The sequence below is a fragment of the Microtus ochrogaster genome, unplaced genomic scaffold (genome assembly GCF_000317375.1).
Source record: "Microtus ochrogaster isolate Prairie Vole_2 unplaced genomic scaffold, MicOch1.0 UNK16, whole genome shotgun sequence".
NCBI lineage: Eukaryota > Metazoa > Chordata > Mammalia > Rodentia > Cricetidae > Microtus > Microtus ochrogaster.
The window spans coordinates 3,823,301-3,837,706 of record NW_004949114.1 but is presented as its reverse complement, the minus strand read 5'-3'; the positions used below and the strand labels follow the sequence as shown (position 1 = coordinate 3,837,706).

General features: G+C 50.1%; 1 protein-coding gene and 1 pseudogene across 1 annotated transcript in view; both read left to right on the top strand.

Annotated features, from left to right (window-relative positions):
* Positions 1 to 5,860, top strand: part of LOC101988497 — a 21,255-nt pseudogene extending 15,395 nt beyond the window's left edge.
* A 217-nt stretch (positions 5,861 to 6,077) lies between these two features.
* Positions 6,078 to 14,406, top strand: part of Il6r (interleukin 6 receptor) — a 47,249-nt gene continuing 38,920 nt past the window's right edge. Inside the window, exon 1 of the mRNA XM_013353821.2 lies at positions 6,078 to 6,463. Coding sequence (XP_013209275.1) covers positions 6,379 to 6,463 — 85 coding nt within the window. The 5' untranslated portion in view covers positions 6,078 to 6,378. The remainder of the gene's footprint in view (positions 6,464 to 14,406) is intronic.

The following is a 14,406-nucleotide window of genomic DNA, read 5'->3' as shown; positions in this document are numbered from 1 at the left end:
AAAAAAAAAAAAAAAAACACTGTTTGGAAAGTGGAAACTGGGAGATGAGGAGTTTGAAGTCATCCACAACCACACTGTGAATTCAAGGCCAGTCTTGGTTATATAACACCTCATCTCAAAAATTCATAAATAAATATTAGAAAATAAAGGGTTTTTTTCCTACAAGGGGGATTTCAGCTGATAAGGAAAAACTAGAGAGTAAATGTCACCCAGCTGCTGCTGTTTGCTGGGATGGTTTTTTTAATTACTTTATTTATTCTGTATTTATTCCGGCTGGCATTAATTGAACGTTTGTTGAATGATGCCAGGGTTGAGCTGGCCATGTTTCCAGTCATTTTCTAGAGACTCCTTACAGCACGTCCATGAAGGGAAGAGCCCTTACGATTTCCACTTGGCAGACAGGAAAGTAAGGCTTACTAAGTTTATGAGGTGTGTGACGTCCCTAGTGTTATGGTAAAAATAAAATGGTGCTGCAGTTCCCCGAGTGGACACAGTGGGCCATGAGGAGCAGCAAGTCCTAGGCCGGAAGCTGGGTGGGTGAGAGTCAGAGACAGATAGGCATGCCATGCAGAGTGAGGTTGGATGTTTATTTAGAGGGCTATGGAAAGGAAAGGGGAAAGGAAGGAAGGAAGAAGGGGGATGAGGAGAAAGAGGCAGAGAGAGAGAAAGAGAGGAGGGAGGGAGAGGAAGGAGGGAGAGGAGAGGAGCCATGGCAGCGGCTACCTCTTTGGGAGAGAGACAGAAAGGAAAGAACTCAGGCTGGAAGCAGAAGGAAGATCTGTTTGCCTCAGTGACCTCTTGTTTCTTACTCTCAAGGGCTAGGGTTACAGGTGTGAGGACGTGTCTGGCGTTCCTTTGTTGTTGTTGGTTTGTTTGTTTGTTTGTTTTTAAAAACAGGGTTTCTCTGTAGCCTTGGCTGTCCTGAAACTCACTCTGTAAACTATGCTGGCCTCCAACTCACAGAGATCTGCCTGCCTCTGCTTCCCGAATACTGGGATTAAAGGTGTGAGACCCCACTGCCCGGCTTGTTGTTGTTTTCTAAGATAGGGTCTCACTGTGTAGCCAGAATATTTGGCCCTTTATGAGGTAGGGGAAATCTACAAGCAAGTTCTGCTTGAGCAGTAAGTTCATCTATGCTTAAGTGCGATGCTTTGCTGCAGCTAAAACCTTAACAGTCCAGGTCATCCAGCTACATAGTGAGACCCTGTTTTAAACAAAATAAAATGGTAACAACATAACATTCTGAAATTATTATGGGAGGATCTTTATAACAACATAACATTCTATAATTATTATGGGAGGATCTTTATAACAACATAACATTCTATGTTATGTGGGGATGCTTATAACTTCTTTTTGAGAAAGGTCTTAGCAGCCCCATCTCTGGCATGGCCTCGGCTGTAGAATATGGGTCAAGATTGCTGAGAAGGCTGCAGCCTCCACTGCAAGCTTGAGTCTCCTCGGCAGGCACTTGGAGCTCCTCTGCTTATGGGGTACTGCCCCCATGTTTGTCTACACATCCCCTCGGGGGAGAAACCCCAGAGAAGCTGTACCTCCTGTGCAGGGGCCGACTGCAGCATCAGATACCAGGGGGACAGTTCCCTGGTACCATCTGGTCCCTGTGACAGAGAAAACACTGTCCCTAGCTGAGAATGGACCTGGACTGGAGGTCAGTGTGTGCTCTTATCAGAGCTCAGATCAGTTCTGGAGGGGGGGCGTGGGGAAGAGATTTATTTAAAAAACAAAAAACTGGTGGAGTAGGGTGTGGTAATGCATACTTCTTACCCCAGCAGGGCCAAGTGGAGGCAGGATCTTGAATCAAAAAGAGTTGAAGGGCTGGACAGTGGTGGACGCAGGCCTTTAATCCCAGCACTTGGGAGGCAGATCTCTGTTAGTTCAAGACTAGCGTGGTCTACAAGAGCTAGTTTCTTGAAAAAACAAAAGCAACAACAACAAAGAGCTCAAAGCCAGCCTCAGCTACAGGAGAACCTGTTGCAAAGATAAACAAATAACAACAAAACTAAAAAACAACAACAACAAACAAAACACTGAAGACAGCACACCCACCTCCAGCCGGGACAGCTGAGATCTTACATCTGTTGTCCACACTGTCCCCTTTGCCATCTTTAGTTCACCTCTGGGGTCTCAGTTTTCTTGTCTAGAAAGCAAGAGAAGTGGAGCCCATGACTACAAAGGAGCTTAGTTAGCCAGACCTGGGGTGAGCAACCTGAAGTCCCACCCCTGGGGAGGGGGCGGCGGTAGGGCTGCAAGTTTGAGCCTGCCTGGGCTCCGTGGTCCTGTTCTGTCCCTAAAAAGCAGGTTAATCTATTCAGGTCAAAGGTAAGAGAGGGCTCACTTGCTGGTTGTCCGCCAGGGCCTTTCCCTCTAGGGGACAAGGAGGGTAACTGCAGCAACACTGATACTGGGGACCTGAAGAGGCAAGTGTTTCTAACTCAAGTCTGCCACTGCACAATCCCTTCCAGCCTGTGCAGCCCATTAGTGTCTACTGTGATGGGGTAGACAAAGCTGGTCCTGGGTCTGCTGAGACCTCTCTCCTCTCAGTGAGAGTCCTGGGCCAGACCTCAGCCCACAATTGACAGAGGTGAAATAACTCTTTTAGCCTATTTGGCATGCAACAATGCTTCCTAGCTCTTAGGGCTGAGAATTTCCAAGGTGTTTGGTTGTGTTCTTGAGAGAATGTGCCAAGAGAGGCGCCTGTTTCAGATGCGAAGTCTTCCATTGCTTTGCTGCAGCCCTAGTGGCTTGTCTGAATGCCCTGTACTTCAGCCGCGGCTGCCACTCAGCTGCTTCCTGGAAGCCAGATGCCTCCATTCCCAAGTTGAGATTTGCCTGCTGTTTCTGCCACAACTCCAACAGGGGCTCTTCCTGGGGTTGGCAGTCACACAAGAGGAGCTGGTAACTCAGTCTGATCTGGTGTGGGAGGTTGGGAGATTGTGGGAGTTGTCAGCAAGGCTAACATCCACAAATGTGTTTTCTTCCCTGCTTATCAGTGTTTGCCCTATCAACCTGGAATGCTGGCTCACAAACTGAACCTCCACTAAGTGTGGAGTTCAGGCAGGCGTACAGGAGATCTGCTCAGAGTCCTGAGGAATCTCTTTCCTCACCTAGGACAAAGTGTGTTAGGCCCTGGTCAGCGAAATGATGCAGGGTGGTAAACAAAGTCACATGGGGCTTGGTAGGAGCACAGGGACCTGGGACCTAGTTTACCCTGCGGATGGCAGGCGTTTTCTGGAGAAGACAGCCAAAGCCAGGCTTGAGGTGCCTGCACCACTTGGAACCATGGTTGGGCAAGGGTCTGGACATTAAAGAACACACAGGACATGGGTCATTCTTGAAACAAGTATGCCAATTTTATTGTGTTCCAGGCAGCTTATATGGAGCTCTTCTTGAATAATGGCCACGTCGGGATTTTTCAGATGCAAGTCCACCAGAAACCACTCCCCTGCCATCAGGAACTCATGAAGGTCTTGTGCTCAGAGCAGCTGCAAGCCTGCAAGCACAGGAAAACAAACCGTTCACTCCAGCAGGCAAGGGGTCATAGAAAATTCAGGGTCTGAGGGTCCACAGTCCCCAACACAGGCTTGACTCTTTCTTCCTTCCTTCCTTCCTTTCTTTCTTTCTTTCTTTCTTTCTTTCTTTCTTTCTTTCTCTTTCCTTCCTTCCTTTTTTACTGGCTATGTAGATCAGGTTGGCCTCAAACTTGAGGAAATCCTCGCCCTTCCTCCTGAATATTGGAGACACATGTGCTCACAGCCATGCTTGGCTTTTTTTTTTTTTTTCCTAAATAGGGTCTTTTCTTTAAAAAAAAAAAATTATTTATTTATTTATACAGTATTCTGTCTGTGTGTATGTCTGCAGGCCAGAAGAGGGCACCAGATCTCATTACAGATGGTTGTGAGCCACCATGTGATTGCTGGGAATTGAACTCAGGACCTTTGGAAGAGCAGGCAATGCTTTTAACCTCTGAGCCATTTCTCCAGCCCCCTTAAATAGGGTCTTGTTCAGCTTGGCCTTGGCCTTGCCATGTTTCCCCTTCAGCCTCTTAAGTGCTAGGATTACAAGCATCCACCAGCACGTCTGTCGGAGGTGAGTGTTAAGGCTGAGTAAGGTGTAAGGCAAAGGGAGGGAGGGCCTGGCCAAAGGAAAAGCTTGAACAAGATGTGCAGATGAGAGGCCATGAACAACACTGTAGTAACTTAAGTACATGCATGGCTTTGGTGCAGGAAAGAATGGGAAAGTGACGGTGGTCTCATCTGGATGACCTCAACCTCACTATGTAGACCATGTTGTCTTCGAACTCGCAGAGATCTGCTTGCCTCTGCCTCCCAAGTGCTGGGATTAAAGGCAGGAGCTATCCTACCTGGCTTTGAAACATATTGCAAGATCTTCCTTTAGAAGTCAGTAAGGCTCAAGGAGATTAATGATAATTTGCCCAGATCCTACACCCAGCAAGCAGCAGACCACTAGACCTGCTTGGCTGTAGAACACAGTGCCCCCCACTCCCTACCCCTTCCTAGGATCAAGACAGGGGGAAGCCACTTGGGCACAGATGTCAGGCCATTCCTGAGATGCTTCTTCTTGCCTTCAACATTCCTTTGTTATACTTTCCTATCTGGGCTGGCAGAGTCTGCAGCCTTCCTGCCTCAGATGAGCAACTTGTCTCTCCGCAATTATTTTCAGGTCTCCATGTCCCACAAAAAGGAAGGGGCCACCACAAGAGAGCCTGTTGGAAATTAATTTTATTTTTGAGATAGGGAGCGTGTCAACTACGCTTGCCTCGAACTCTGGATCTTCCTGCTTCAGCCTCCAGAGTGCTGGGACTACAGGCCAGTATGCCACCATGGCAGGCATGCCACCACACCCACCTGCAACCCACATCTACCGGTGGGGAGAGAAGGATTGCTTGGGCTTTGTTCGTTTTTCGTTGTTTTTAAGACAGGGTCTCCATGTGTAGACCAGACTGGCCTCGAACTCACAGATATCCACCTGCCTCTGCTTCCCAAGTACTTGCACCACCACAGGGAGAGGGGGACATGACTGAAACAAGGGCCATCCAATCCAGTCCCATTGTCCTGGGCATGGATTTGGTTCTGCCATTGCTTGAGTGTGGTTCACACCGACAGTGTGGATACATAGGTCTGTGGCCTACATATTGGATGTTGTCCTGCCTTCTGTCTTATTTAGGGGTTCAGTCAGGACACACCCGTTCCAGTTGCCCCATGGACTCTAGTTAGTCTGAAGCCCAAAGTGGAAGAGCACATGACAACACACAGGTGCAAGTCCAGGGACCTCTTGTCTAAATTTTATTTCCACTGTTTTTTCTTCCCTCCACATTTGCATGGGAAGCTGTCCCCGTGGCTTCAAGCTCTGTGGGGAACCTTGCCGGTCCTGGTAAATACAACGCGCCAGTTCCCTTCTGTCCAGTCAAGTCAAGAGGGAAGCCAAGGCCCGACTCATTGAGTACTTGGGGTTCAGGTACTTAGAGATGGTGTCTCCAGGCATCTTCATCATGGGCTTTTAAAAAAATATCTTCATGGGCCTAAGTAAAACAAAACAAAGCAAAAACAACAACACACACAACAACAACAACAATTCTATCTTAACAGGTGAGAAAACTGAGACGCCCGGATTCAGAATTGTAATCTTGAGGATGGTGGTCCAGGTCTCTGTTTCGGACTCCAAAGCTCACACTCCTTGGCTGCTTCTGCAACAGCCTTCAATGGGCGTTTTCCTCAGATAGGTCTCGGATGCCTAAATCTTCCATCAGACCAATTAAATCACAGCCTCTGGGCTCGACGCAAACGTCTGTGTCTTTCCGGACTCCCCATAGAGATTGTGAAAGCACGGGGAGGTGGGTGCTGCCCTGCGCTCTACTTTAACCGCCAGAGGCACTTAACCTCCAGAGTTCTGTTAAGGAAAGCAAAACCTAAACCCCAAGAGCTATTTCCCCTGCGCGCTCAGCGTCACGAGCTGGGGAGGGGCCCTGGTGGGCTCAGGTGTGGCGTGGCTGCAGGAGTTACCCCCTTTGGTAGCCCGGAGCGCTGGGCGGTTGCGCCATCCAGCCCGGCTTTCATAACAGCGAGCCGGGGCTGCCAAGAGGAGCTTCTGCACCGGTTCCTCAAATGTTTCGCGGTTGCCAGGACGGCCCGCTGCTCCGCGTCACGTGCGAGTGGGAAGTCGCGGCCACACAGAGCTGAGCCGCGCCGGGCCGAGCGCTCGCTCGCAGTCGGAGCTGAGTGCGGAGCCCAAGGCGGACGGCTACAGCTCTCGGTGCCCCAGCCGTCCCCTCCCCCGGTCCCCCTCCCTCGGCCTCCTCCTCCAGTCCGGGCTGCCGAGCCGCCCGGCGCAGAAGGAAGCATGCTGGCCGTCGGCTGCGCGCTGCTGGCCGCCCTGCTGGCCGCCCCCACTGTCGCGCTGGTCCTCGGGAGCTGCCGCCCGCTGGGTAAGACAACCTGGATCGGGCAGAGGGGGTGTGACATGGGCTCGTTCCGTGGGCAGCGAGAGCCCACGCGGACACAGGGTGCCCGCCCGAGGCTGGCCCACCTGTGCGGACGCGGTGGTGGTTTGCGCGCCCCCTGCTGCGTCTAGCACCTTTGGCTGCCTGCTCCTGTCTGGGCAGTTGCCTAAAGTCTGACTGTGTACAGGACTGTGTTTTCCCGAAACCTGACTCTGGTGTCTGGTTCCCAGTGTCCCCATGTGTCTTAGTCAGTTGCATCCCGGGTCACTCCGAAGGGAGATACCCAAAGGGCGCGCCCTAGGGGAGTAGTAGTCCCTCTGGAGAGTTCTTTGTGCCACTAGCTCCATCCTCTTTAGCTGTGGCACCTCGCTTGACTCTCAGTGCCACTGCTTGTCGTGTCGTGTGTATTGACAGTGACCTGATTGTGAAGGGTCTGACATCATGGGTCTGAGTCACGGGTGCTCCCGCCTCACTCCTTAGCCAGTACTAGCCCTGGCACGCAGAATGCCAACACCCACCCCCACCCCAATCCTGTGAGTCTGACAGCAAGGGATGTGGGACCTTTTGGAGCTGTGCACCCGCCCCCGCCCCATCCCTTCCGGATAAGCGGGTAGACCAGGCACAGGGTAGGGCTCCTCTTCGTGGCACTCTGGCTCTAGGGTCTAGGCCTTTCTGTGGGCTCTGGCTTCAGGCCTAGTGGCCTGCCTGGTGTCTTCTGGAGGAACTGGTCGACTGTCTCTCTACTCGTTATTTTAGGGGCTGAGGACTTCTGTGAGGTGAGGACATGGAGTCAAGGGTCACTGGGGAGATTTCCACTGTACTGTTTGTGGAGGACATACTGTTAGTTCGTTCTCTCTCTCTCTCTCTCTCTCTCTCTCTCTCTCTCTCTCTCTCTCTCTCTCTCTGTCTCTCTCTGAAAGGCAGAACTTCACACATGCTCGGCTTGGCACTACTGCTTATATTTTTTTCTTTCTTTTTAGGCCAGACTGGCCTCAAACTTGTGTCTCTCCTGTCTTCATCTCCTGAGTGCTGGGATTTAAAGGCATGTTACACCCGCACGCGGCTCTACACATATTTTTAATCCTCTACTGGATTGACATAAAGCTTTGAGAGGAGCCTGAGGTGCAGAAGGTGTGTCGGGAAGCTGTCAGGCCAGTTGTTGGATCCCCAGCCCTTCACGATTCAGCATTCCCTAGGTCCCAAATACTCCTCACTGTTGAGCTAGACCAGCAGACAGAGCCGAGGGCATTTGGGGAAAGCCGAGCATCACTCTCATCAGTGCCTGGCAGGACTGAGGCCTTCTCTTGTGTCCTGGTCTTGGGAGAGGAGGATTGGGCCCCTCTGCCTGCCTCAGTTTCTATTTCCCCGCCCACCCCAGCACCATACCATTTCTCTTTGTTCCTGGGGAGTCACAAGGCACTTGGGGGCCCAAGTTGTTTTCCTGTGGGTCAGAAAGGACCCCCAAGGGTGGGGTATCTTCTGACCTGAACAGCCTTTAGGAGGCAGAACTGGGAGTCTGGGGAGGAAGTGAAAGCTCCCATCTCAGAAGGAAAATGCAGAGAAGTACCAGCCCGTCTCCCACACCCACACTTGCTCAGTACAGACCAGAGTGACAATCAAGAAACAAGCATCAAACAGGAAGTGTGGAGCAGATGACTGAGATGTTTGGCTTGGGAGAAGTGAGGCCAGCTGGGGCTGGCTCACAGGGGAAATCCATCGGTGGGATTCAGTCTCCCTGCTAGGGCCTGCCAGAATGCCTCAAGTGTCCTGCTACCTAGGTAAGGTCCTGGAGCACCTGGGATTGAGACTTCTGCTAGGTCAACATTTTAGGGGCTGCTGGCTAAGGACAGTCTGGGTATGGGTGGCTTCAGTTCCCTTTCCTTCTGCAGGGCAGGAAAACACACAGCCGCATAGAGGCCTAAGTATCTAAGCCACCTCTCGACTTCTGAATTCCTTTTGGAATTCCTCTTTCTGTCCATAAAACCCACCTGCACTCCTATCAATGTTTTTTTCTGAAGAATACTATTTTGTCTAGCCTTGGATTTTGACTAGGAAGGATGAACTTTTGTAAAAATGACAATTAAAACTTTGTTGTTGTTATTGTTGTTGTTTTGGTGTTGTGAGGTAAGGTTTCTCTGTATAACCCTGGCTGTCATGGAACTCACTATGTAGACCAGGCTAGCCCTGAATTCAGATATCCACCTGCATCTGCCTCTGCTTCCTGAGTGCTGGGATCAAAGTTGTGCACCACTATACGCAACCCAAAATGACGATTCTTGATCCTTGACCATTCATTGAGCTTGTATCAGAATATCAGAGAGCTTACTCTAGATTTTTAAAAATTTTGATTTTTAAAAATCAAACTGTTGCTCATGATTCACTGACAGGGTTGAGAACATTTGCCTACATGGTTGAAGAGCCAAGTAAAGGCGCTCCCTCCCTCAGAAGCCTCTCCCCACTTTGGCTCTCCCTCCCTCAGAAGCCTCTCCCCACTTTGGCTCTCCCTCCCTCAGAAGCCTCTCCCCACTTTGGCTCTCCCCCCTGTTTATTCACTGATGCACACACTTTGGATTTTCTTTAAAGCCCTTGGGAACTATATGAGATCCGTCATTCAGACTCCACCCTAAAAGGATGCTGAACATGGCCAAGAGCAAATCCTGGAGAGAGATGGTTCAGTCTCTGACTTGAGCACTGGGTACCAACTCTCCAGGGACACTGTCTCAGGAGGCAGCTAGACAGAGGGACCATCTCTGACTGGGACCCGAGGGCAGCAAGAGCCTGCCTGTTCTCTGCCTCATCTGACCCCCATCAGACTGTAAACAAGTGTGGCCCTTGCTATGTTACATAAGCAAAGTAACCCCAGAGTTCTGGCTGCAAACACATGTTCCCTCCCTCTGCAGGTCTTTCATCTGTCCCTGCAGGCCTGAGCGCCACAAACCCAGTCACCAGATTGAATCAAGGGCTAAAACTGTCTCAGATGGGCCAGTGGCCATTGGTAGCTATTACAGTCTAAGTTGATAGAAAAGTCAAATGGGCAGGTAGAATGGCTCAGTAGGAGAGAAAAGCACTTGCTAGCAAACCTGATGATCCAGGGACCCAGAAGGTAGCATTACTCCCAAGGGCTGTTTCGCTGGCTTCCACATGGGTACTGTGGCTTGCTAATGCACATAAACAAACAAACAAATGTAATTTTTTAAAAAGCTAATGTATAGTGGCATATTCCCCCAGGCCCGGTACTCAGGAGCCAGAGGCACGTGAATCTCTGTGAGTTTGAGGTCAGCCTGATCTACAAAAATTCAAGAAAGAGAAAAAGTGATCTCTAGATGTGCTTGATGGTACAATTCTAGCATATAGGAAGTTGATGCAAGAGGATTGCAAGTTCTAGTCCAGCCTAAGCTACAGAGACAGAAACGGGGGTGGGGTAGGGGGAGGATCCTTAAATTAAAAAACAAAACAGAACAAGCCTGGACTTCTTCACCACCACTCATTTTCAGTGCTGTGGTCAGCAGTGGCCAGCATGGCTTTGAAGGGCTAGTGGTGGCCAGCATGGCTTTGGGGGGCTAGCGGAGGCCAGCGGTGGCCAGCATGGCTTTGCGGGGCTAGTGGAGGCTAGCGGTGGCCAGCATGGCTTTGGGGGGCTAGTGGTGGCCAGCATGGCTTTGCAGGACTAGCGGTGGCCAGCATGGCTTTGCGGGGCTGCTCATGAGCATACCCATAATCAAGGAAAGTGGACCGGACAGTGCGGGCTAGAGAGCTATGCAGGGTCTTCCACAGCTCTCTGCTACTCTTGTCCTTCGGCCTTGACCCTGTCGCTCCTCCACTTGAACTCTCTGTTTTTGTGATGGCCGAGGCTTTGGAGCCAGGCAGATGTCACCCCATGATAACTATATGTGGCTGTAAGGTTTGTTTATTTTTATTTTGTGTGTATGAGTGTTTTGACTGCATATATATCTATGTATACACGAGTGCCCTGATAGGCCAGAAGTGGGTGCTGGATCCCCTGTAGCTAGGCTGACAGACAGTTGTGGGCCCTCTGGAAAGGTATCTAGTACTCTAAGCCACTGGACCGCCTCTTCGGCCCGAGACTTTGTGTTTTCATCTAGGAAAAATAAAGATAGGGAGATAGATAAAATTGGACTTGGAGAGGTCTGGAGGGATGCTCAACACTTAAGATCACTTGTTACTCTTGCAGAGGGTCAGGGTTTGGTTCCCACCACCCACATGGTGGTTCATATTTATCTGTAACTCCAGAATCCAGGGGATCCAGTGCCCTCTTCTGATCTTCTCAGGCACCAGGCATGTATACGGTGTGAATACATACACACAGGCAAAGCATTCATACATGTAAAATAAAATAAATCTTAAAAACAGTGAAAAATGGGTTGTAAACCTGGGTGTGTTGTGAATGCTTTCAACCCTAGCATGTAGGAGGCAGAGGCAAGGCCAGCTTGGTCTTACACAGTGAAATCCTGTCTCAAAATGGCTTACAGACTTGGCCTGCAGGTTCTGCATCCTGACAACCCATGTTGAAGGTACCAGAGAGAGAAAAAGCCTGTATGTTCAGGATGTACACAGACTTTTTCTCTCATTAGTCTTTAAAGAACACACGATGCCCACTGTTGCCCTGGCATTTACATTGTATTAGGCAGTGTAAGCACTCGAGAAATGACGGGAAAATAAGAGTATGTGCCGGGCTACCCATAGTGACTGCGTCATTTTGTAAGTGGTCAAGAGCATCCTTGTGTTTTGGTATCTGGGAGGATGATGCTAAAACCAGTGGCAGTCCTGAGGACCACTGCTGCCTCGCAGGTGGCTATGAGGATTAAATGGGCAAAGTCGGGTGCTACACAGTGTCCAGAACAGTCTCTGGTACAGGGTGAGTGCCCAAATGTGTGTGACTAAGGATCCATTTATTCTTGAATGTAGTTTGAATTCCTACTGAGTTGCAGTAACTATTATAAGAAGTAAGATAGAGCAGTGAACAAGACAGACAGACACTCCTGGCTCACTGGAGCAGCCTCCTGGCAGAGTGACACGGGATAAAAGTGGCAGTGACTAATGTGGAGGACAGAAGTGCAAGGGAGCTGTGGGACTGTGCATGGCAGGTAGGTATAAGGATGGATGCAGAACTGGTACTTTAATGGGAGTCCCCTGGAAACATATCTCAGTGGATGCCAGAAGGAAGTAGGGAGATATTTAGAGACTGTGTACATCCCCCAGACACCAAGATCCAGAATCTGGAGTCAAGTCTTGATTTCTGTTTTATTCATTTATATGTTTTGCCTGCATGCATGTCTGTGCTACACTGGCACGCATGGTGCTTAAAGAGGCCAGAAGGGGCCATCGGAGCCTGTTGTCGAGGACCGGCCTCGACAAAAATATTTCTTACCGGGGTCGGGGCGTGGGAATTGAAGAAATATAAGTAAAGAATATAAAGAGGTATAAAAATTAATAGGACAGAAACCATAGAAAGTATCAGGAGGGCATTCCAGTGACTGAAATCCTAAAATTCACCCCCATTTATTTTTCCACAGCTTTTATATTCAACATAAATTGGGGTGGGAGAGGGTGGGGGTAATAAAAGACTTTATTAACATACTACAAAGGATAACTCAGGCAGTCAATGGCTCTATCACTCTGAGACATCAAGTCATTAGCATTCTATTGTTCGGGTAACAAAGCTGTTCTAGGTCACAGATTCTGAAGACCGGCCTTCCCTAGGTGACCTCATAGTAAAGAAGAAGAAGAAGTGTGTTTGCACAACCCTGACCTCCCATCAGGAGTGCATGGACTTGCTAGAAGGAGCTATCTTAATTTCAAAAGAACAGAGCAATCCCCTCCTGAGTCGGGATCCGCAACTGTGCTTGTCAATCGCCAGACCATCAGACAGGTGGAAATGGGCCTGCATTTTTCGGCCTCCATAGGAGCCTCTGGAACTGCTGTTACAGATGACTATGAGCCATGGGTGCTAGGAATCAAATCCTGCTCTTCTGAAAAAACTACCTCTTTTTAGAGACAAGGTCTCACGATGCAACCCTGGCTGTCCTAGAACTCTCTGTGTAGACCAGGCTGACCTCAAACTCACAGAGATCCTCCTGCCTCTGCCTCCTGAGTGCTAGGACTAAGTGGGAGAAACTCTGATCAGGGAGGTATCTCTCTAGTTCCGGCTTAGATGCTTTAGCTGAATTCTCTCCACTCTACCTGTCCCTTGCCAGCTCTGCCTGGCGGCTTCTAGCCAGTGTGCTCCAGAGGCCCTGAATGCAAGCTGTCTCCCCAGTGCCTGTTCCTTCCCTACCTCCTTCCAGAGAACCATTATTTGGTCTTCCGATAGTAACTCTGGCACGGAGTGGTGATTTCATTCAAGAAACTGTCGGACCCTTGCACACAGTGGGACTTTATGGGAGTGGAGCAGCAGCCAGCTCTTGCCTGGGCAGGGTAGCTACAGCAGCAGGCGCTGTAGGATGAGTGGATCGGAGGCACTGAGACGCCTATAGCAAGCCAGGAAAGGATGTGGAACCAGGGCTGATGCTGTACCTTTGCGATCTCAGTACTTGGGAGGTAGAGGCAGAAGTGCAAGGCCTGCAGAGGCTACATGAGACTCCCGTGGTGAGGTGGGGGAGAGATTGGGAGAACAACTGTGGATGGTGAGAAGGAGTCCGCAGCTTGGGAAGGAAACCTGAACTTGAGAGCCGGCTACAGGCAGGTTCCTCCTCCCCCCACCTCCTTTTTCTTCGTGAAACAGGGTCTCTCTGTGTATCCCCCTCCCCACCCACAGACTGGTCCCGAACTCACACAGATCTGCCTCTGCCTCCTGAGTGTTGAGATCACATGTGGGCAGACTCTAAACTTTTAGACTTGCCCAGCTCCACCTGGATGGCAGTGAAAAGAAGATGGTCCAGGGGCCTTAGCTGGGAGGCACTGGGGTTTCCTGTTCAGAGGAGACAAAATCAGGGAAGACCGAGAGCAAGAGGACAGTGTGCCCAGGAGTGTAGTGCTTCTCATTCAACATGCCTGGAAAACCAGGCAGGATGACCAGGCTTGACCAGTGGATTTAAGAGCAGGTAGGACATCGGTGGTGACTCAGGCCTGTAGGGCTTTGGAGGCAAAGAGACAACAGCTGGTCTGGCCAGCTCTTTTGAGATCTCAGAGAGTACTTGTTGTCTAAACTAGACAGAGGAGTTTTAAACAGACTGTTGAAATGTGTGTGCTTGTACAAGTTGATGGGAAAGATCTAGAGACCACGTAGTCGAAAGTAGTAAAGACAGGTGGACAGTGTCCTTGAGTAGGCAGGAAGGAGAGAGCCACCCAGAGAGACTAAGAAACTGACCTACAGTTATACAGCAAGGATGTGACAGACCAAGGTATGTGTGCTGCAGGCAGGTTCACAAGCACATATGTGCGCATGCGTGTGAGAGCATACACAACACACATGTGGAAGAAGTCGCAGACATTAGATGTCTTCCTCTAATGTTCTCCAGCTTAGTTCTTTTGAGACAGGGTCTCTCAGAACTTAACGCTTCCCAGCTGAGTAGACTGGCTGGCAGCAAGCATAGGGAGTCTGCTTGCCTTTGCCCTAGCCCCTGTACCTTCTCTTGGATTACAGACGCGTACCCTGTGCCCAGCTTTTTACGTGAGTGCTGGGGACCTGAAGTCCTGCTTGTGAACCAGCTTTACTGACTGAGCCATTTCCCCAGTGCCCCTTTTATTGTATGTATTTGTCAACAATCTCAGGACACAGGGACAAGGTCACCTCTCTTCCCAGTGTCCTCATTCTATACTGACTAGTGTGACCAATGTCCCCTTCCTGCCCCTAGAAGTTTCCACTGCCTTCTCCTAAGGCCGTGATGCGGTATTAGCCAACCCAGTGTAGTCTGTCTCTCTCTCTCTGTCTCTGTCTCTGTCTCTCTCTCTCTTCTCTCCCCCTCCCC